This window comes from Sciurus carolinensis, chromosome 5, assembly GCF_902686445.1.
Source record: "Sciurus carolinensis chromosome 5, mSciCar1.2, whole genome shotgun sequence".
NCBI lineage: Eukaryota > Metazoa > Chordata > Mammalia > Rodentia > Sciuridae > Sciurus > Sciurus carolinensis.
The window spans coordinates 144476149-144498664 of NC_062217.1; the positions used below are offsets into that span (position 1 = coordinate 144476149).

General features: G+C 44.7%; 1 protein-coding gene and 1 long non-coding RNA gene across 14 annotated transcripts in view; one reads left to right on the forward strand and one right to left on the reverse strand.

Annotated features, from left to right (window-relative positions):
* Positions 1-22516, reverse strand: part of Sorbs1 (sorbin and SH3 domain containing 1) — a 233015-nt gene that overhangs the window by 74442 nt on the left and 136057 nt on the right. For 7 of the 13 annotated variants that reach the window (XM_047552720.1, XM_047552716.1, XM_047552719.1 and 4 more), the window contains 7 exons: positions 20803-20829; positions 20574-20686; positions 15373-16089; positions 14408-14758; positions 10542-10686; positions 6442-6471; positions 750-922 (listed from right to left, as the gene is read on the reverse strand). In XM_047552720.1, coding sequence (XP_047408676.1) covers positions 750-922; positions 6442-6471; positions 10542-10686; positions 14408-14758; positions 15373-16089; positions 20574-20686; positions 20803-20829 — 1556 coding nt within the window. The remainder of the gene's footprint in view (positions 1-749; positions 923-6441; positions 6472-10541; positions 10687-14407; positions 14759-15372; positions 16090-20573; positions 20687-20802; positions 20830-22516) is intronic. The other 6 variants (XM_047552728.1, XM_047552723.1, XM_047552726.1 and 3 more) reach the window with 4 other exon arrangements.
* On the forward strand, positions 14837-21328 carry LOC124984736 (uncharacterized). Its single transcript, XR_007108746.1, has 3 exons — positions 14837-15399; positions 17625-17837; positions 20103-21328. It is a non-coding gene; the product is annotated as an uncharacterized LOC124984736 (long non-coding RNA).

Sequence of the window (22516 nt, forward strand, 5' to 3'; positions counted from 1 at the left end):
GATTTAGACAGACATGAATCTGCAGAATGATAGTTGGCCAAAAGAATGCAGATTTTGAGAAAGGTAGACAAATTACTAATTTTTTTAAATTTTTTTTTTCCAGAGAATTTATTTCCATATACATACTATGGGAAACTGAAATAAATCTAAGAGACTTAATGAAAAGAATACTTGCTTATCATGCTATGGCCCCACCCATTCCAGATTATTCTGCAGAAATGCATATAAGTTACTTTGCATAGAGCCAGATTCAGAATGAATACATTAACACATAACCCATTATAGCATTCTGGGATCTTCTTCCTGAACCCAAAAACAGAAACCCTAGACCTCACACTCTCCAGGTGCTCTAACCCTGGAATAAGAATTTCTGAACAGACTCCACAGAACAATAATAAAGGACTACCTGTGGCATTCTCCCCTGGAACATTCACAAGTCCAAAGCCTCTCAGAGGGTCTGGTGCAGAAAAGTTTCTCCAACTTTGTCCCACTCAGACATTCCTCCTTTTAATTTGACCACAAAACCCTGTCTTTTTCCACAAGGCTTATTAACATCCCACACCACTTTGGGGAAAGTTGCTGAACGTCAAGTTTGATGTTCATTGGGGGTCAGGCACTCAGGGTCTGATGCCAGTGTGAGGACCCTCTCCTCCAGGCCTGTGTAACCCATGGAGGTTCCCCATGCAATCAGGGCTGTGCTCTTATACAGTCTGGTTAAGCTGAAGCCTGTGAAGGACTTCTAGTCATACCCGAAGTGGGATGCCCACTTCATCCACGGACACATTGCTTAGGTCTTGTGCGCTCTTAACCACCCGCCTACTGTCATCCTTTGCTCTTTTTTCAGCAGCCCTGACAGGCGAGGTGGGTTTTTCCTGGGCTGGTGCAGAGTCCTGCTCACCCACTCTTCTTTCTGGGACAGGATCTGGAAATGAAAAACAATCATTAGCTGAAGCTCTTCTGGTAGCTCCAAAGCAAAAATCTCACAAACAGTTCAGCTAGAACCAAGTGTATTTCATAATTCCCAACTGGAATTAGTTCCATTTAGGGAAGGGGTCAGCAAATGATGGTTCATGGGCCAGTCACCTGTTTTTGTAAGTAAAATTATATGGGAATACAGCCAGGCCAGTTCATTTACACATTATTTATGGTACTTTAACACTACCATTGCGGAGCTCAGTAGCTATGCCTTCAAAACCTAAAATATTTATTATTTGGCCTTTTAAAGAAGGAAGTTTGCCAACAAGTTTTGCAGAGGTTTGCATATTATGCTCTGGACATCCAAGTAGTTCTGACTAGTCTAGAAATTAAGGGAGCAGGTAGAACTATAAGAAGGTGGCTAAACACTATCGGAAAGTTCTTATTTCATCTTGGGGGAGTCATTTTTCTGTACCTTGGTTTTCTTACCCCAAAATGGAAATAACACCTCCATTGGCAATCTCACAGCAAGGCTGTGAGAGAACTTGTCAATAAAACTTAAATCAAAGAGCTCAGAAAGCTGTACATTACTAGATGTTCATTATAGTTTATTTAATTTGGTTCAAAACTGGAAATTGTAGAGAGCTAATAAACATGCCAGGTACTGTGTACAAATTTATGGTAAGTCTGTTATTCCAAGTCATGTCATGCACTTATTGGAGAGGCACTAACTAAGCACCTTCCAGGTGCTATGCATGGTGAACTGATGGTGAATAGCTCAGAATCTTGGCCCGAAGGGAGCTTATACTCTAGTGGGCAGAAAAAGCAAATAAGCAGCAGGAAGGAGGCAGGATGATGAGGTCTGACAGAGGAGCCAGCATTCAACTTGGCTGAGAAATTTAGTTTTAGGGCCAGCTCATCTAAGGAGAAGCCAAGCAGATAAATAGGAAGTGGAAGGTGCTCCTGACCAGGTGAACTGCATAAGCAAATGTGTGGGTGCCTCTGAACTGCTATGAGCTGATTATGTGCCAGGCACTGCACTAAATCCTTCATTTCATCTGTACCATAACCTTGAAAAGAAACCATTACCATCTCTCCATTTTTTTTTTAATAGTTAAGGAACCAAAGCACAGAGAGGTTAAAGTAACCTGAAGTAACACAGCCAGCACATGGCCAACCTGGGATCCGACCTAGTGTCTGCCCAGCAGTCCTTTCTGAACCATATCTTGTTTTGTCCCCCTCAAAAATGACATCATGGTTTCCAGTTTGGAAGCCTGACTTAACCCAAACATTAGGAAAGGGAACTGGGTTGGGGCGGGAAGGAGAGATGGCTGCTTCCATTTTGAGAACATATTTGAGAAGACAGTGAGACACTCAGGCAGAACTGCCCTAGAGACCCCTAGGAGAAACACAGAGGGAGCCCAGGTGAGATGCCCTGGCAGAAGTGCAATTTTAGAGCCAACAGCACAAAAGTGATGGTTAATATCAAGGAGATGTCAGAGCTCAGCAGTGGAAGGAAGTGACAGCAGAGCCAAAGAGCTGAAGTCTTGCAGGAGGCATGCCGTAGGTACAGGGTGAAAAGCAAAAGAATCCTCAAATGTATTGGAAGTCATCAGAAGGACAGAGTAAACCAGAAGAATACAGCAAGGTGCCATGAAACCAGAGAAGACAGAATTCCAAGATGTGGGTTGTTAAACATTTTTTAAAAAACCCATAAATTGAAGCAGAGGAGGAGGAGGCATTAGATTAGGCAAGAGGAAAGTCACAGGAACACTCTGGAGTAGCCATTTCAGGAGGACAGTGGGGGTAGGTGCCATATTGCAGGAAGAGGAACAAATGTGTGAGCAGGACACTGGGAGGGAATGCGGCATGGAGGAAAGAGTGAGCCAGATGGTAGCTGGAGAGGTCAAAAGACTGGAAGCAAAAAGGTGCAAACCAGGGGACCCCGAAGTCCTGTGGGGATGGCCTGTAAGGTGAGAATGAAGGGCATGCAGATCTGCCTGGCAATTAGTAAGTTCTCGGGAATGTCTGCTCCTCGATTGACAGAGAGGTGCCAAGGGCTGGCTGGGAACTACACACTGGCAAAATGAATGGACCTAAGGATCCATGTAAAGTAGTGAAAGTCAGAAGAGTCCCGGTGGAGGGGAGGCTGGGAAAGTGGGGGAACCGAGAAATCAACATGCTCAGGTTTTAGGATTTTCAGTCTACTCAACAGGATAACTCTGCTGGGATTTCAAATGGACTTCTGAAACTTGCTGCATGTGTGAAGGCAAAAAGATTCCTAAGTATTCTGTGTGAGAAAAATCAGCTTAGAGAGTACTTCAGAAAACCTGATCCGTGGCACCATTACCATAAACCTTATAAGATTAAGACCAGACTGGCCTTATGGGAGGAGTTTGCATGCTCCCAGAAAATTCCAACATGTGGCCAGGGATTTGACGGGAAGTCTGGAAGTGCAGGGGGATTTCGAGTTACCCAAGTCTACCCTTAACTTGCTCTCTGAGAGTTCCCCTCCCACCAGGAAAGGCCTCCCCTAAGTGAGATCAATGGGTGCAGGAGAGATGATTCCAAGCTCTGTCTCACCCAGTGCTTAGGGCCTTCATCATGCTATGACAATGAAGGCCACAGACAGGCTGTTCTCAAGGGTTTCTAGACCCATTGGGAAAATTTTTTAAAAACTGTTAGGGCAGGTGGCTCAAACAATAATCACTAAACCGCAAAACTCAGGCTAGGAGTTCATAGAGTTGCAAGAGGACTTTTAGCCTACAAAAATTAGCTCTGAATTATTTTACCTAAGAAACTTGTGGTCATGTGATTCATGATTGCGTGGATTTTGACACACTGGAGGGCTAAACTGCAAGAATGTGGTACTTTTTTTTTTAATAAAATGAACTCCCAAAGTGACACTTAATTGTCCCATGCAGGTGACAGAGCTACCCTTTGATATCCGTTATGAGGAGGGGTTGTTGTTGCTTCTCACTAGGCAGACACTAATTCTTCACAAGACATCTGGGGCATTTTCTTCTCATTTTATACGGTGCTTTAACAAGGACGGTCTTGGGCCACTAACTAAATGATGCTGATGACAATCTCAGACAGGGTCTTTATTTATGGGAGGTGGGATAGATTTTCTTCATACTCAAAGTTTTGTGATTGAAGATGACAGCAATGCTCACACTTCCCTAGGGGGAGCAGGGTGGCCTCTAAGTCCTATGCCAACCCCACTATCCTAGTCACAATCTTATTTTTCTTGCTCCCCAAGGGGGCCCCGAGCCATATAGATTCTATTTACAGATGGCTCTTCCTGAGCATCAAACCCCACAGGGCTCAATAAGACTAATAAAAGAAGACTTGTGACCCTTGAGCCCATCCCCACAGGTGAGAAGCAGAACCTTATTTGCTCTAAGACACAGAGACTACAGAGTACCAGCTCTGCCAGCCCCTCTCTTTCAGGAGCTCCTAAACAAAATGGTATTTCTTTTTTTAAAAAGGAACTAACATTTAGGAGCAACTGCTTTGGGCCCCACTCTATCAAATATCATTAGTGGATCTGTCCCAAGTTCAAGGAGGGAGACAGCATCAGGTTTGTTTAGAGCCTAGGATCCAGCCTGAGCCTGCGAGCGTCGTGGAGAAACCCTTTCTTGTTGTGAAGCATTCTCCCCCTTCCTGTTACATCAGCTCCTCCAGGCGGGGACGAAGATTCTCACCCCCACTTCCCACATGAGGAAACTATAGCTCTAAGAGGTGAAGTCCCTTGCCCAGATACAAGCAGCTCTAAGAAGGGACAGTCAGGACCAAATATGAGTCTCTTAACATGTGGCTGGGTGCCCTTTTCATCTATTCCCTCAAATTCCCACAGGCAGGAAGTTGCCCACAGAAGCTACCATTTTTCTCCCCTAAAACCACTGTGTTCTCTGCAATCCAGGCTGGAGCCAGGGGAATGAGGTGGGTTGGAGTATGGCAGCTCACGGAGGGGAAGTGAAGGGCACCTTGAGCTCAAACAGCCTGTCCTGGACCTGTGGCCAAGCCCTGATAAAGCTGAGAGGGTGTGAGAACCCCATGTCCTCCCCACCCAGCTCTGCACGAATCACAAGGACAGCAGTGGGATAAAGTCACACAGAAATCATGCAGCAGCTTCTCAGAAAATGGTGGCTTCCATTATCCACCCGAGCAGAGGTTCTTAACTCTGGAGTTCATGGGTATTTGAAAATCCATGGAACTGACATGCACACATTTGCAAGGGTGGCTTTTTCTGGAGAATCAACCTATTGCCTTTGTTAGATTCTCTCAAGGAGTGACCATGACCAAAGGAAGGTGACAAACCATCACATGACACCATTAGCAGTCCACAGGCAGCACAGTTCTCTTGATGCACCCCAGAGACTGCCTCTTGCCTCTGCCCCCTCAAAGGAGGCACTCAATGAAATGACTGATGAATCAATGGCAGTGTCTACTGATAACAGTAAGCACTTAGCAAGTGCCAAAGCTCAATGCTCAGTGTTTTATAAGTGGAGTTTCTTTGATCTTCACAACAACCCAAGAGACATTTCTTTCTCCATTCACAGAAGAGTGACATTTAGATAATGGGGCCTGTGGTGACACAGTGAGTAAGTGGTAGAGCCAGGATTCAAAGCAGAATGGCCATAGGAATCCAGCAGGAAACAGCTAAGCATTCTCATTCCTATTCCTGGGTTTCCTCCCAATTTCAGCCTACAAGTTTGTTCCTTTCACACCCCAATACTGTCCCATCCTACAACCGTTTCACAGGAAGTGATCCCTGATATCTGATTGTATCTGCTATCACTTTCCATTATGGACTTCGATGATCCACTTGCCACCCAGTGTGGTCACCAGAGGACAGCATCAGTAGCACTGGGGAGCTGGTGAGAAATGCAGATTCTAACCCAAACCCATTAAACCTGAATCTCTGCAGGCAAGCTCCAGAAGTTCTGAATTTGACAAGCTCTCCAGGCGATTCTTGAAACCAGTTCAAGTTCAAGAAGCAGTTTCAGGCACTGCTGGTTGAGAGGTTCTTACCTGGACCCATCACCCTGGGGTCAACTACTGGCAGTGAGCTTATAACCCAAACAGTAAAAGAACTGCCCACATTTCCTAAGTCATGGCCTGATGCATCTAAGAGAAAGAGAGAGACAGAGAGAGCAACCAAAAGGTGGCCTCTTCAGAGACCTGCCGTGAACACTGCCATCCGAGGCAGAACCCTTCGTGCTCCTTACCCAGAACATCCTATTCTTACCATCAAGGTACTCAGTGAAGTTCCATGGGACATGTTTACTAGTTTGATTCACTTTTCTGTCTGCCAAGCCTGCAAGCCCCAGGGGATAGAATCCAAGCCTGTTGTCATCATCTCTGAAACAAAGATGATGCTCATCTTTCCAGCAACAAATATAGTCCTCAACTCCTAGGGAAGCTCAGAAAATTGGGCTGATCAAACATTGGGTGGTGACTGAAAGATGGCTTTAACAGGAACAGTGGTTTCATATGTAAATAAATATATTTCTCACCTACCTGAAAGGCTACTGAGTCGTTTTTGCTGTTCTGTGATAAAAGAAAAGAACACACAGTGTAAGTGAGATTTATACAGCACATGGTAAAATCAAGAGGTCCTGGAATAACTAGTTAGGCTGTCAACCTCTGCATCTTCCCTGTCCTTTAGATGCTAAAATACACAGGTCAGCTGAAGGCAGGGGTGTTGACATGGCTTGTGTTATACAGGCATCATGTCTCCCAACTCTTCACTCTCCAGATTTGCACCAGAATTCAAGACTGTCAGTTTTCAAGCAGTTTACATCTTGCCTCAAGATGCTCTCAGCCAGGTGTGATGGCCCATACCTATAATCCCAGCTACTCAAAAGGTTCAGGCTGACTGCAAGTTTAAGGCCTATCTGGGCAATCTGACAAGACCCTATCTCAAAACAAAATAAAAAGGACTGGAGGTATAGCTTAGTGATAGAGTGCTTGCCTAGGATACACAAGGCCCTGGGTTTGAACCCCAATAATTGGGGGGTGGGGTGGGGAGATAATCTTATCATTGAAAGGAACCCTTCCAATCCCTCTAGTTTCAAGTGAAAAGGACTTTATTCAATCCTAGCCTTGAAAGAAATATGATTAAAATCATAACCATGGAAGCTACCATCTCTCGAGAGCTTGCTCAATGCCAGACCCTGGTTTGAGTTTTCAGGCGTAACATTTGTAATCTTGGCAACAATTCTAGCAGTTAGGTACAACTCTTTTCCTCATTGTACATCTTAGCTACTGTAGCAAGCAGGCTGGTTCAGGCTATGGGAGAAATTCTAAGGAAAATCAGCAATGGCCAAGAGATCTCAGATAAGGGGCTCAAACTACCCAAAACTATACCAGCAATCATCTGGATATAGAAGCTAGGCTTTCAACGCCTATTCTGGGTTCTCATCAACACTAGTCACTATCCTTAATATTGAAGGTCTATTGATTTCTCAGTCTTCTGGGTGACCACATGGAGGGGAGGCCAACTTCTCCTTTGGAGAGTCCTGAGTGTACTTGCTATGTGATAAGCACAAAAATGACCTTTACCTTCCACAACTGCTAAATATAAAGCAGCCACACAGTTAAAAATAGAACTCTTGCCAGCCCATGGGTGCTGTCATCATGCCCCGTGGCCACATTTCCATCCATCCTCCCACTGGAATCAGTGTGGCCAAGAAGTGAAGAAACAGCAAGGGAGCTCTTGGCCAGTCCAAGTGGCAGCTGTTCACCTCTGACCTGTGGATGGGTTCACACCAGCTGGACAAGCAGAAGCCCAGTGGTACCCTAGGCCTAGCTCCGCCAGTAACTTGGCAGATGACAATGGCTAATCACATCACCCCTCTGTCTGTTTCTCATCTGTGACATCAAGGTACTCTATGTTATCTAAAGGGATGTATAGTTACCATATTCATCCTACAGGCTGCTGGTAGGGTCCTCCCCAGCCAGTAGAAGCAAATGTATGCAATGTAGAAGACTATGTTGTTTCCAATCCTGAGGTGTGAAATGGCCTTTCTTTTACAGTATGTCACTTATACTAGAGGTTTTTCAAGGGTGTTATTTAGCAAAATTAGAAGTTAGCAACTTCAGGGTAATCCCTAGACTATTTCCTATGTCCACAGATAAACCTGGGAACCTCTGAATTCCTGCTCTCCAGCATCCAGTACTGCTGGGATGCTCAGCAAGCTTTTTGAAAATGCAGAATCTCATCCCTTCACCCCTTCACAACAGCTCCTGAATCTGAATTAGCAAATTAACAAGATTCCTGGAATCCAACACACAGTAAAGACTGAGCAGGCCTGAGCAAGGGGACCCATACACTTTTTTTAGTCCTGAGAGTGTCTGGATTCAACCTCCTTCCCGGACTCATGGTAAGTGACTTGCCCTTACACACATGTGGTATACAAACTCAGGTAAAAGAGGAAAAGGAATGCTTGCTCACACCATCAGTGCCAAGCCAGAGGATCAATGTCCTCTGTTTGTTGAATAGAGAGGCTGACTTGAAGAGACAAGATTATTAACAGATCATGCCCTGGGATAATCTAGGCAGGGAAAAAAAAAGAGGAATTTTTTAAGATGACTAAAGCAGAATTCCAGAACTGGAGTAAAGTTATCATTCCCTTGGGACATTGCAATAGTTAAGAAATTGTTTTCATGGGTACTGAGAAGCAAAGCAGAGCAATTAGGTTGGGTAAATTCCCAAGCAGTGCCAAGAACACTTGACCTAAACCCTATTTATGATCAGTGACACAGGGCCGAGCCAGCCAGCCTCTTCTATTCCTCTTAGCTCTTCCTGTCCTACCTGCTTAGGGAACACATGGTTTTGCTCTTTATGGGAAGATGCCATTTAATTACAAAAAACTAACATCATCTTTTTCTAAAGGAGGTGTCCCTCAGGTTGTACATTTCTGATTTTTAAACCCAAGGGCAGATCTTAGCTAAAAGAGAAAGGCGAGAACTAATAGTATTTGGGTAAATAAGAGGAATTCACTTGTTCAAGGAATAGACAAAAAGGAACTACAGGCATTTCTGTGCCCAAAGATGTCTTACTGGATATCACTGGAGGGACTTGGCAGAAGCAGCTGGCATTACACTTGGCATTTCCCAAAAACCAAGTTGCCTGGGGAATAAATCCCATTTTTAAAGAAACTGCCTTTCCTTCTGGGAATTAACTTGCTTCTATTTGACTAGATTTTTTTTTTTTAAATGAGTCATAAAGAAGTTCATAGAGAACTAAAATTTCACTTTGTCCTGCATTATGGACACTTTCTGGGCAGAGAGTTACAGCCAGTAAGGGGCAAGGCATAGTTGGGAGAGTGGGCTCATACAAAGCTAGCGTGGGTTGGGACCCTTTTTTTCTTCTGAAGAACACAGATCCATTGGTGAAAATCAATATGGGAGCCACATGGTATAAATAAATAAATAAATAAATCCACTAAAACAACTATTTAAGATCTGAGTAGAACTAAGTTTAAGTGAGAGAAAATGTTACATACATCTACTTTTCAAGTTAGAAACAGGAAACAGAAACCTCTATTTAGTATGGAAAACAATTAAAAATAGACTCCAGTTCCATTTTCATACAAGTCAGAGAAAGGGGGTGGGAAAGGGAGGAAACTACAAAGTAGGCGGGGAAGGAGTCAAGGAAAGGAAGCTTTGGATCTGAGCTTTGAGCTCTGAACAGAACAAGTAAACCTCCACTGTTCTTTGAAATTCATACTAAAAGCCTTTTCTACACCGGGAGACAGCCTGAAAACTTTCCATTTCATGCTGCAAAGAACTTTTGTAAAGGGAAAGCTTACTCCTCTATGAAATTCCAAAAAGGAAAACTTGGGATTTAGAATCATCCTCTGGAATTTCAAAGCACAAAGGTCAACATGCACCATTACTACCTCAAAGTTCTTGAGTTTCGCCAACCCCAAACCCTTCAGAGATGCAGCAGAACCAACCAGAACAGCCAGAGAAACTATAGAAACTGAACCTGAAAACCCTCCACAATGCTGCCTGGGCCACATGAAGTAGGGTAAGCAGCCACACAGTGGCCCCAGAGGGTACCACTGAATGACAACCTTGCACAATAACAGCTGTGAAGAAGGGAACCCAAGAGTCCCTAAGAAAATATTTAATAACCTGTATTAGAGGCACAAAAACATGTTTCATATTTTAGAAAATTATACCCAGTATGCTTGCTTTGTTAAATTTTCTACCCAAAATTGTGCTTTCTAAAAATCTGTCTTGTCAAAGAACTAAATCATTTCTGACACTACTTAAAAGCAATCACTATACTTATATTTTCTAAGTAAAGTCTCACAACTTAGAAACGCAAACTTTCCTTTCTGGGGGATGCAACTGTCTGAAGAAAACTGCGAGCACCGACGTGCTGAGAATGCACCTGCACTAGCCTGGCGCACGTATTTGAATAGCTGACATCACCTCCGTCAGCCTGCTGGGATGGATCTTACGGTCATGTGGGTAAAACGCGGCAGAAGGCCCGGGATGAGGCCTGTGAAAATGTCTGTGCAGTGACAGAAGTCTTGCCACAGACACCATGGGACAGCCACACTGACCACAGTGAGCTGGGAGGGTGCACCGCGAGGCTCCCTTACCTCGATTGTGTTGCAAGAGCACGATGGTGGGGTTGACGATGGTTGTGGAGGGATAGGCGGATGACGGCTTACTGGCTGGTGGAAAGGCTTGGGAATCAGCTCCAGTATGGGAAGACACAACTTCATTTAGTAGGGGACTGGAACTCTGAAAAGAAAATGAACACTGTCACTAAGTGTAGATAAAAGAAACCTAGCTTTTCAAAAGGGAGAAATGTAAAGCTTTGCAAAGACCTTAATTATAAAAAGAAATGTAATCAATGAGACATATCATCATTAAATTCAGTTAGAAGCCTTGCCTGGAGTACTTATTCTCTTTGTTGGTATTAGTAAGGGGAGAGAAAGGGAAGGGGGACGTTGCTGATGGCCTCAGCAGCATTGGTCATTATTTTCACCTCGTAATGGTTGTGAGTCAATCCAGTTACTGAAAAAGCAAATTCAAATCAAGGTAGAGTGACATGCAAAACCCATGCAATTCCAAATGCGATCCAAGAATGAGAGCTGGTTTAATTGGGAAGAATCAGGAAGTTTAGTACACTGTGTAGAGAAACGTGAGACAAGGTGAAGACAAGAAGTCACTGATGTAAGAACAGGGAAGAGTTAAGTAATGATTCTCTGGGAAAGCTGCAGGTGGCTTCAGAATCACTGAGCAATTTTACTAAAACTGGCTTCTGAGATCTGAATATTATCCTATCCTGCTGTGACATTTTTTTCACTCTAATATTAGAGTGACAAAGATCCCTGAAGTAAAGACTTGTGAGGATCCTGACTTTAAAACTTGAGATCTCTACCAGAAATATGACTAAAATTTTTAATGCCAACATTTTTATCTGTATGAGGGGATAATGCCAGTCTTAAAAAAAGAAAGAAAATAGGACCCTGAAATGTAGTAAGGATATTTAGACTGTTCCTCCTTTGTATCTATACATTTTGCAAAGTTTCTATTTTAGAATTAACCAAAGTTAAAGCCAAGATGGCATTCTTAAAGGTTTTAAGAACAAAATTTTGATCATTACTTTTATACATGGAGGGAGGGTTTGTTTGGTTTTTGTTTTTTGCCATACTGGGATTGAACGCATGACCTCACATGTACTAGGAAAACATTCTACCACTGAGCTAAACCCCCAGCCCTGATGGTTACTTTCAAAGTAATTATTATGCTCAATGATCAACTACTGTGTATGCTCCTGTGGGACAAGGGTCACATCTCTTTCTTCCCCTTGCCACCATCCAGAATAATGCACTGCAAATAGCAGGTGCTCAGTAAATGCCACGTGAATAACAGGAGCCACTGTCTCCCTGCAAGGGTGTTTCTGAGCTAATGTTTGTGTCAAGAGCACATATGCTTGTCAGAAGAGAAAATGTGCATATCAGCACCCAGGACAGCTCCTGGCACATAGTAGGGGTTTTGCAAAAACTGTCTCAGTCAGTCTCTCTCTGGAAAGTTTCCTATATAGCCACTGTTAGTTACGAGGGGCAGCTCAATGTTTTGTGAATAAAATCTTTTTCCAAGACCTAAGAGGTTCACAGTATGATCTTGTATACAAGTGCCACATCTTGACTCCTCCATTTATAAAGTAGAAAATAACTGCACTTATCCAAATTTATCTCCACAGTGATTTAATAAAGATAAATGACTTAGAAATGCTGCCAGAACGGACCCAAGAAACACACAGTATCAGGCACAGAGCTCTTTAAAGCGTGAAAGTCTAATGTGATGTCTTTGTGGATGGATTATGCGAGCACTTTACAGATTTTAATCCATGTCTTATTTCTGAAACATCACAAAACACCTATTGACTAAAATGAACTAAATGAATTAACCTAACTGTTATTTCTCCTTCTTATTTCCAAATAGCTGCAAATGATCAACTCATGACTCAGACACCATCTTCAAAGGTTCTTCCTCTACTTGACAACTCCCATTCAGAGAAGGAATCCCAGCAGTTTCCTTCTTCACCTCTTATTCTGTTACCTGGGGTCAAACCAAAAGTTGCCAGGCCAACTTCTTCTGGGAAATCTACTCCAGGCGGATTAGTTAGGTTTGAGACATTGAGGACACTGTCCCAACTAATCTGCCCTGGCACACCTGAAACAAACAACATAAAGACCTAGAGCTACACAAATGACAAATTATAAGGCACAAAAAAAAGCTACTTACAATGGTATATGAGTATACTCAAAATAAGGCTCACTTTACTTGGTACTCTGGAGAAAGACGTTCTGTGCCAAAGGAAGGTGCCTACATGCCCCCAAACCAGAGTGGCTTCTAAATTCACCCAGAAGTTCAGCCTGAGAGTTTGGCAGGGGGGAACAATTCATCACTTTCCTCCCAGAGGGCTGAGCTGCAAAGCTCAAAGCCAGAAATATATTCAAGCCCAGAGGTCACACTGGGCCTGGGCCTGGCCTATCTCCGCTGTGCTGCATCTGGATATTCAAGGCTCCCACCCAGGATGTAACAATTCCCAGATCTGCTGCTCCTGTTGCCTTATTATACTTTCTCTAATAAGTCAAACAGGAAGTTTCCTTCTTGCTTTGTGCCTGACTGGCTTCAGCTTAACATGTCACCTGGATCAGGTTGGTATGCACATCTCTTCAAGGAGTTATTTGATTAGTTTCAGCAGCCAAATATATGACTCACCAGTTCAATGAATCTCAAAATGTGGTGTGTTGACCTGACCCCCAAAATAAAAATCCCTGAGGTGCTCGTGACCAAGTGAGAGTTCTGGGCTCCTCCCCAGACCCACAAGATCTAGCAGTACAAACTAGACCTCCCTGGTCCTCACATGATCCCACCCAAACTAACTTTGAAAACTGATATACTACCCCAAAAGTCCCCTTGAGAGCAGAGCAGGGGTTCTGACTTTTTCACAGTGTACCTGTGGTAGCTATCAGAATGCCTAGAATGTGGTAGGAGTTCAAATATTAATTATTCACTAACTGGTTACTGGCTCCTCATTTGTTAGGGCAAGTCCCCAGCAATGTTGCTAATGCTAATTGGGCACTTTGTCTGTGCCAAGGACCAGAATAGGAGGAATTTTTTACTGCTCCATCCCACTGAACTCCACAGTACCACAAATAGACCTAGGTGTCTTTATATTAAAACTCACAGACCCTCTCCATTCCCAGGTTCCCAAGGAAAAACAAGACCCAAGTACTTTGGCTCAGCTTTTTTCCCTAAAACAGTTGGGCTTTCCCCCCTCCCCTGCTGGAGGGGACTTGAGGGCCCTTTAACTTCCTGTGAACACTGGAGCACCCCTGGGGCCTCCCCCATAGGGGCCCCAGAATTGTCTGCCTTTTGAGAAAGGTCTAATATTTGTACAAGTCTTTTAGACCCATTTCCTCAATTAAATCCAACTCTCTCCCTTTTTTATTTTTATCCCAGTCTCTTCCACTTCTGTTATAAAAGGGCATTTACTTACCTACAAACCCAACCAGAATGAATGTCTTCCTCCCCTAGGACCTCCCTGCTCCCTGGTACACTGTCCTGTAGCCCCACACCTGCCCTTGGCTGGTCCACGGGGTTCTGCAGCTTTCCTGGCTCTCAACCTTACATCTGCCTGGCCTATGAAGAGCCAAGTAAGGAAAGGCCACAGATGTTCTCTCAGAGGGAGGACAAAGTTCCTTCAGGAAGGCCGTGCATTCCCAACAGGACAGAGACGAAGAGGTACTTGAGAGACGGGGGAAGAGCCCCAGGCCACCCGGGTCACACACAGGAAGCATGCACTCTAGGGACAGCCAACAGGGGTCCAGTCATCGCAGGTGCAGCAGCAGCCAACGCTTTCCTCGGGATTTAGTAGCCGGGTGAGAAAGGGGCTCGCTCGGGCAGACATTCAGGAAGGCGGCGGAGGGAAGCGCAGCAAGCTTACGGTCCTGGAGACGGCTCCCGTGGGGTCGGGCTCCGAGGCTCTGCGGAGGTCCTCCGGGACGGGAGGGACCAGCGGAGGTGGTGGTGACAAGGATGGTGGTGTCTGGCTAACGGGGGGCAGAGGGCCGCGAGCACTGGCTGGCTGGCTGTGCTGGGGCCGCCTCTGCAGATGAGGGGGGATGAAATCATCTAAAGTCGGGAAGGTCAGAGGTGAGGCGGCAGGGGCGGTCGCCGGGGGCGGCCCCAGAGACGCTGGAGGTCTGGCAGTGCCTTCGTGCCCTCTGTCAGTATTAACCAGGTAGAGAGGGACAACTATTACCTCAGGCTGGGCTGGGCTGGAGGAAGAGGCATCCTGTGGGAAATAAGGGGGTCGTTATGTAAAGGGGTACGGCAGGGAGGAATTCCATATTTAAACAGTCGAGAGTGGACATGCAGTGATGTACTCTGAGAAATATTTAATCGGTGCCCTTTCCTCAGAGTACATGAGACAGTTGGTGCTAGCCAGCTGGCCTCCTGATACTCCATGACACAGAGGGAGCCCCGTCCAAGTTTACTTTCCATCCATCTATTTTTGAATCCTTTTAACACTTTATGAGAGAGAAAGAGACAGAACAACAGAACAGGCAGCAGGCGGTGTTTAACCCCACAAAGCCACTGTTGAGCCTGAAAGCTTGGGAGCAAATACAATTCCTCTGGCACCTTGTCATAAAATATGAAGAGTCCGTTATCTCACCAGATGATTAGTCTATGGATTCCATGATCTGGCATCCTTACAGATTTACAAAAGAGAGAGGGAGACAGAGAGAGGTCTGTGCTGAGATGTTTAGAGAGAAGGATTTGGGGTTCAAGCCGCAGCAATATTAATGAGGAAAGGGAGGATGGAGCAGCCCAGAGAAGGAATGCACTGCTCACATCAGTTTCAAAAGAGACAGTGAAGAAGACACACAAACATTCCTAAGTTCTTGCCTTGGCTGGATAACCCGGCTGCAAAAGGTAAGGTTCTTTGCTCTTCTGGTTTTCGGGATCAGAGGTAACCTGGGGGCCTAGCACAGATGGTCTCACTGCATCTGAGAACGAAGCCCGAGTCCTCAGGGAAGGACTCTCACCACGATTACCAGCATCTTTATGGATGTCAAAGAACAGCTTGGGAGGGTCAGGAGAAGGAGCAGGGGGTGGTTCTCCTGTGCCGGCTGTGCGGGGCACAAGGCTGGGGGCTGGTGCTCGGGTGTCTGCAGCCTCCAAGGGAGTGTCTTTGGCTGGGTCACGTGCAACAGGACAGTTTTCCAATGCCGCCCGGCAAATGTTATTGGATAAACAGGGTACATATAAGCTGCTGACCTTTTTATTCCCAACAGCCTCATGATGTGGGTTAGAGCTCACATTCTTACTATAAACTAACTTGGTGGCTGCATAGTGGTGCCGGGGTTGGGATGAAGCACTGGGGAATGTGGAACCCAGAAGCAAAGGACCAGGACACGCCACATCTTTGGGAGCCAATCTAGCTGCCAGAGAGACAGACACGGGCTGGGGTGGTGAGGGGTTCTGCTGGTTGGGGGTGCTGGGTGGGACATAAGGCTTTGGTGAGCTCCTGTAGAGGGAATCCTTATAGGTACTGCGGATGGTGGGGGGCTGCCATGCAAAGCGGTCCTCTTGAGGGAGAGGAGGGTGTGAGGGAGAGAGAACCTTTAGTAGTATTTCCAAGGCATGATAAAAACACAGGGAAAAAAGAAAAAGGAGGGGAGATGGAAAGGATGATCATTAGAAACAACAGCATAAAGTGACTTGCAGACAAAAACCCCTGGACATGTTTTTAGGCAAATGTTCAGGTTGGTCTCCTCCTCATACCCAGTTCTCCTCTGGGCAAAGCCAAGGACTGGCTCATACTCACCTGGAATGCTGGCCTGGCTCACATCCCAGGGAGGCTGAGGCCAGCACACAACAGGCTAAGCACTCTCAACACCAGTCCTTGGTCAGCCGCATTTTTGTCAACTTCCTGACTCAAGGAGGGTACCCAAGAAACCAAATGTCAATGGAGGAAGCCCTAGAGCCCCCTTTTGTCTCTAGCCTTCCTTCCTTTAATTTTTCTCTTGATGCCTTGAGCTTTAAAAGTTAACATTTGTTAGATACTTTTGAGTGTCTTTTATTCTTTTCCCTTAGCAAAAAGAGAATGGGAAGAACTGTCTTTATTTGTGTTCAAAGGAGACAGATGTCCTCATTGAGCCATGGAGATTTGGTCCTCAATTCCTTAAGGATAAGAACTTAAAGCCCACCAAGAATGCTGAGGACTATGAATCCACATATGTTCTTTTCTTAGAGGAAATAATCTGATGGAACTAATTATTAGAAGGAAGGGACTGGGGGTGAAGCTCTGTGCTAAAGCACTTGTCTAACATGCACAAAGCCCCAGGTTCAATCCCCAGCAACACACACACACACACGCTCCAGAAGAAGGAAGACAAGCATGAGATTCAAAGTACACAATCTCCCTTTTGTGATGTACACAGAAAAGGAAACCAAGTAATTGTCTATGGGATTGGGTTGTTTCTGGTTTGTCAAATTCCAGCCCTAGTCGGCCCACCATAATGTATAATCCTAATGGTGAGTGATCAACCTCAGAATCATAACTTAAGCCCGGGGCTATGTTTATATAGTTTCAGAGCTACAGAGAAGTAGTTCACATTCCATCCTTCTCCCCTCAACACCACTCCTCTCTGAGTCTCAGAGGACAGAAGACAGATGTCTAGGAAGCAGGGTGATTCTCCAGACTGATCTTCCAACCTGTGACTCAATTTGGGAATGAGGCCATGAGATGAGGAGAGCTCATGTTCCTAGACTTTCTGCACTGGCCCCTGTCTTTACAGATATCCCAACACTAGAATAAAACCAAAACCATCCTATAAATTGAACAGGTGAGGGATATCAGAGCTTGGCCAATATCTGATAAATGAGTTGTGACTCAAAACTAGGACAGTACAAGGGCATGGGTCTATCTTGGGTTCATTTTAATTTTTTCACATTTTGTAGAGTACATAGAAGGGGAAGGGATGTTAGAAAGGATGAATGGGTGAGAAATTCTTTTAAAATTTTGGTTTAGAATATCAACTCCAAAAGAATAAATAACCTATTCCTTAAACTCAATTTTCAAATTAAAAATAACCTGGGTCAAGAAGCACCTATTTGAATATTCTCTGCTAACTCAATGCCTGTCCTGTCCACAGCACACCCATGCCAGTGGTAGGGGAATGTGGCTATTTATGCCAGCTCAAAGTACCAATGAACAACTCCTCTCTGGTATACAGCAAGAGCAAAAACTTACAGCTGAATTCACTTGGTTCAGTGAACTTGGATGGGAAGTTGGAGCATGTCTACAGACCAGATGATGCTCTCCAGAAACAAAATACTTGAACTGGCACACACCAAAGGACTGCCGGGTGAGCTGAGAAAAGTTGTCAGGAAGTAAGCAGAAGGCCATTTTGCTTAGGGGTCAGATTTACTTTTACTTTGAGCTCAAGTATCTCACATGTGATTTCTTCTTGTCCAAAGACAGATATTAGTTTAATGAGTTTTTAACTTAAATCAGCTGTGACCATAAATGGTGCCAGAGCTGCATTACATCAGGCACGAGTCCTCCAGGGTTATGACCCTGTAGAGGATGCTTCCCCAGAGTGTGGACAATGCACTCAGAGCCAAAGGACTTCCTGTCCTGGGGCTTCTTTTAGCCCTAAAGAAGGAGGGGAAGAGACACAGTGACTTTGCTCAAAGGAACTACTTTTCATTTTACTGTAAACATTGTAGGAACCACACAGGCAGTTTGCATTCCTGCCCAACTGACTACTAATGAAATTCCACTTATCTTTTTACAAGGTAGGTCAGTGGGGGAAAAAAATGAGGCTTCTTGAAAACTGTGGGATGTTTACAGTTTATACAGTTCTAAACACCAATCCCCACCTCCACTGGGGACCACCACGATGAGGATGTCACTGAGGGGAACCCTTGCTTCCCTGTTCCTGGGGCTAAGGGAGGAGCACAGTAAGTGCAGCCTGGCAGGACACAGGATTCCCATCTGTGGTCTCCTAGGCTCAACTCCCAGGTGGGCCCACAGGGGTGTGAGAATTCTTTTCACTAAATCCCCGCCTGGGAAGTGCCCAGCCCAGCCCACCTTAGCTTTGTTGAAGCCAGTTACATCTCTGGCAATGGTCATGCAGTCAAGAAATCATTCAGAAAATAAACCTAAAAAGTTATGCATGACCTAAGTGGACAATTTATGCTGAATATGCAGAATAAAGCCTTTAGATCAGCCTTTACCACCAGTATTTACCATGCTTCTTTTAAGAAGTCCCAGTTAAAAGAAAATTAAGTGACCAATAAGAAAACACACAGTTGTGAAACCATGATAGAATGCTCAACCTTATGAACTCCTGGAGGGCAATGTTTAACACAGTGATCTGAACGTAACAGAGGTGTTCAATAAAGCCATCCTAAATAAATGTATTTTAAAGGAATTTTTCTCTATTTCCCATGGTTTTAAAAATGATCTCTTAAGAAGAGGTATTTACAAAGCCAAAAGAAACGAGTGGGCTAAGTACTGATGAGAAAAGATGACGTACTTTCAAATTTGCTCTGAATTAATCGGTACTGTCTTCTAATATAGACAGAGCTGACTGCATCCTTTTTTTTTGATACCAGGTATTAAACCCTAGGGCCCTTAACCACTGAGTCACATTCCCAACACTTTTTTATATTTTTCATTCTGAGACAGGGTCTCACTAAGTTGCTTAGGGCCTTGCCAAATTGCTAAGATAAGCTTCAAACCTGCAATCCTCCCACATCAGCCTCCTAAACCACTGGGATTATAAGGCATGTGCCACCCCGCCCAGCTGGCTGACTATCCTTCTGAAAGTAGCTGAGAAGGAAGCATATCTGCCATAGGCACCACGTTTATATACTCAGAAAGGTTTCAGAAATGGGAAAACCAGGGCAAATCATTTACCAGACAACTGACCTCCCAAGTCCCTGTGTCTAAGGAGGCCTTCAGGAGTCCAGGCCCACTTGCAGCTCCTGGTTCTAACCAGGGATCCTGGATGACATGCTGTACTTGGGAGACACATCATAGCAGGTAATGGAAAGGCTTCATAGTGCTGCTTAGTACAGACAAGTGACCAAAACTAGGCCCAAGATGACAGAGGTCTACAGAGAGGAAGGAAGACATCATCTCTGATCTGGGTTCACTGCAGGAGCTAGGGTGATTTTATATACTCTGGCAGGAGTCAGAGGATCATCAGAGAAAGGAGAGGGAACTAAGAAGAACCTATAGAAGTTCCGGGCTCCTTCTCAGATCTGGGGGCATCTTCAGAGGGAAGTACCGGGAAGGGCAAGTGGACGACACTGGGAACACATTTCTGCAGTATCTGTTGAGCAACAGCACTTCCTTTAGGAGAAAAGACTACCCCATCCATGGAAGTGGCTCCTCTGCGTAGATACATTCTTCACAGAGCACCCGAATTACAACAAGATTCATCCTTTTCATCAAAATGGCAAAGTATCACTAGGGAGGGGAAGAGGGAAACCTACCTAGGTACAATGACCTAAACAAAATTATCCCAACTTCAAGTTGTACTGTTTGGGGGGTTTTCTATTGTCGGGTAGAACTGGGTTGTTTAAGCTAAGTTGTGCTATTATTTGACTTCTACCTGCAGGCTCTTGGGTTGCTGAATTTAGGGTATGGCCACAACTTCCTGATCTCAATCTGTGAGAACACAGTTGGTGGAATTCTTACAGCCCCAACTCTGGAGAATGGAATAAACACAAGAGGTATTCTTCTCTTGACTATTACCCTCTAAAAAATACTTCCAAACCAAGTTCAGACCTTTTTCCTTCTTACCAAGGTTGAATAGATTCCATCTTTCAGAACATTTTCACATACATGTCAAACTTAGAAAATAGCAGACCTATTTCCAACACCCTTGTCCAGAACAACCTCATCCCAGTACCTCTGCTCCCCTTGGTCCCAAGTCTCCTAACTCTGGATCTTACAGAGCTTTTCCAGAATTGGCCAAAAATCTGAACCCTATCACAAGGTCCAGCTGGACAAGCAGGAAGTTACACACCTAGGCTACAAGACGAGAACCACCGGCTAGCTCCCACCCTTCCCCTGGGCACGTGCCTACCTGGGGCTTGTCAGCAGGAAGGCTGGGGTGCACGCTTCTGTAGCCCTTGGCAGCAAGTGAGGAGGGCTGGGCGTTCCCATTGGCATCAGCATTGGAAGAGAGCCTCCACTCATCTGAGGGATGGGGGGAGAAAACAAACTGTCACTCACGGGGAACACTCCCAGTTCTGCTATAATTCAGGGATCCCTGGTGGAAGGCAGAGACAGTAGGAGTACAGGAGAAAGCATACCTGCTGAAGAATTCTCTGGCTCCAGACCTATGTGTGGGGCAGAAAGGATAAAGAAAGAAGAAAAGGGGAAAAACAGAAATGGTTACATTTGCAGGAAACAAGCATGAGCTACATAGAAGAACGAAAAGCCAGCACCCCATTGTCTGACACAAAGTGCCCTCAGTCACGATGGCCTGATTACCATAGGAACCCACTCTAAACCATGATGTGCTCACAGGCACTGACCTTTGAAAACACAAGGCTCACATTCACAGGAATGAAGAAACAATTGTTCCTTGACATTCTTATTTTACAGACAGAAAGGCAACAGAACTCTCTACTGTCCAATTACTCACTAACTCTCGTTCCCCTTCCTCGGGCCTGCTGTGGGCACAGAATGACCACCCCTCACTAGCAGACTGGGCTGACTGACAGGCCCTGCACAGGAAGTGCTCAGGCCCTTTTTCTAGGAGTGGTTTTACTGTGTAGAACAGGATTTGCACCCAGAGGTATCTGTTGAGAGAACTTTTTCTGTCTCTGCCTGCTTTTCTTTACATTCAATAAACCATATTAACATTTAAAACCCAACCACCCTTCCTGAGTGTTCATCATGCTACCAGGTACTGCTGTAGCCCTTCAGTCTTCCCAGCCACTGCCGAATGCATTTCAGAGTCCATAAACCCCTCTCTAGTGGAGCCACCAGCTCCACAAAAGGAGTAGTGTGCAGTGGTTATGTGTTCAGCTGATAATACGGCTGAACCTCAAATCTTGGCTCTACCATCTTTGGGCTCTGTGACTCTGAGCAAGTTATGAGACTCAATTTGCCCATCCAGACAATGGGGATAATGATATGACTGCTTCATTAGAGTTGTTATAATAATTAAATGACACAAAGCACATGAAATGCTTATTAGCACAGCGCCTGGCAAAGTTCAGTAAATTTTTGCTATTTATCTTCTTCTTCTGCAACACTTCTTGTCTCTATATACTGTATCTTCCAGCTAGCCCAGGGCTCTACAAACCTTTCTTTAAAGGGCCAGATAATAAACATTTAGGTGTTGTGGGTCATGTGGTCTCAGTCACAGCTACAGTTTGAGCATCTCTGATTTAAAAATCTGAAATGCTCCAAAATCTAAAACTTCCTGAGTGCCAACATGATGCCACAAGTGGAAAATTCATCTGATGGGATGCAGTCAAAACACAGCCACACTAAAAATAGTGTATAGAATCACCCTCAGGCTGTACATATATAGCATATTGGAAACATACATGAATTTCATGTTTAGCCTTTGGTCCTATCTCATCCCTAAGATATCTCATTATTCATATGCAAACACTCCAGAATCTGAAATTCGAAATACTTCTGGTTCCAAGCATTTCAAATAAAGGACACTAAACCTGCACCTGACTCTGCTATCACAGCACAGCACAAGGGGAACCACAGACAATCCAGGAATGAATGAGCATGGTTGTGTTCCAATACACCATTGTTTATGGTAGTAAAATTTGAATTTCACACAATTATCATGTGGTATACAATATCATTCTTTTGATTTTTCTTTCAACCATTTAAAAATGCAAAAATCATTCTTAACTCGTAGACTACACAAAAATGTGTAGGCTGGATTTTACTCATGGCCACAGTTTGCCAACCCCTAATCTAGCCAGTTCTTGACTTCCCTCTTCTCCTTAGCTGCGTCTTTATGCATCCCTATGCAGAGATAAAGAGGGGACT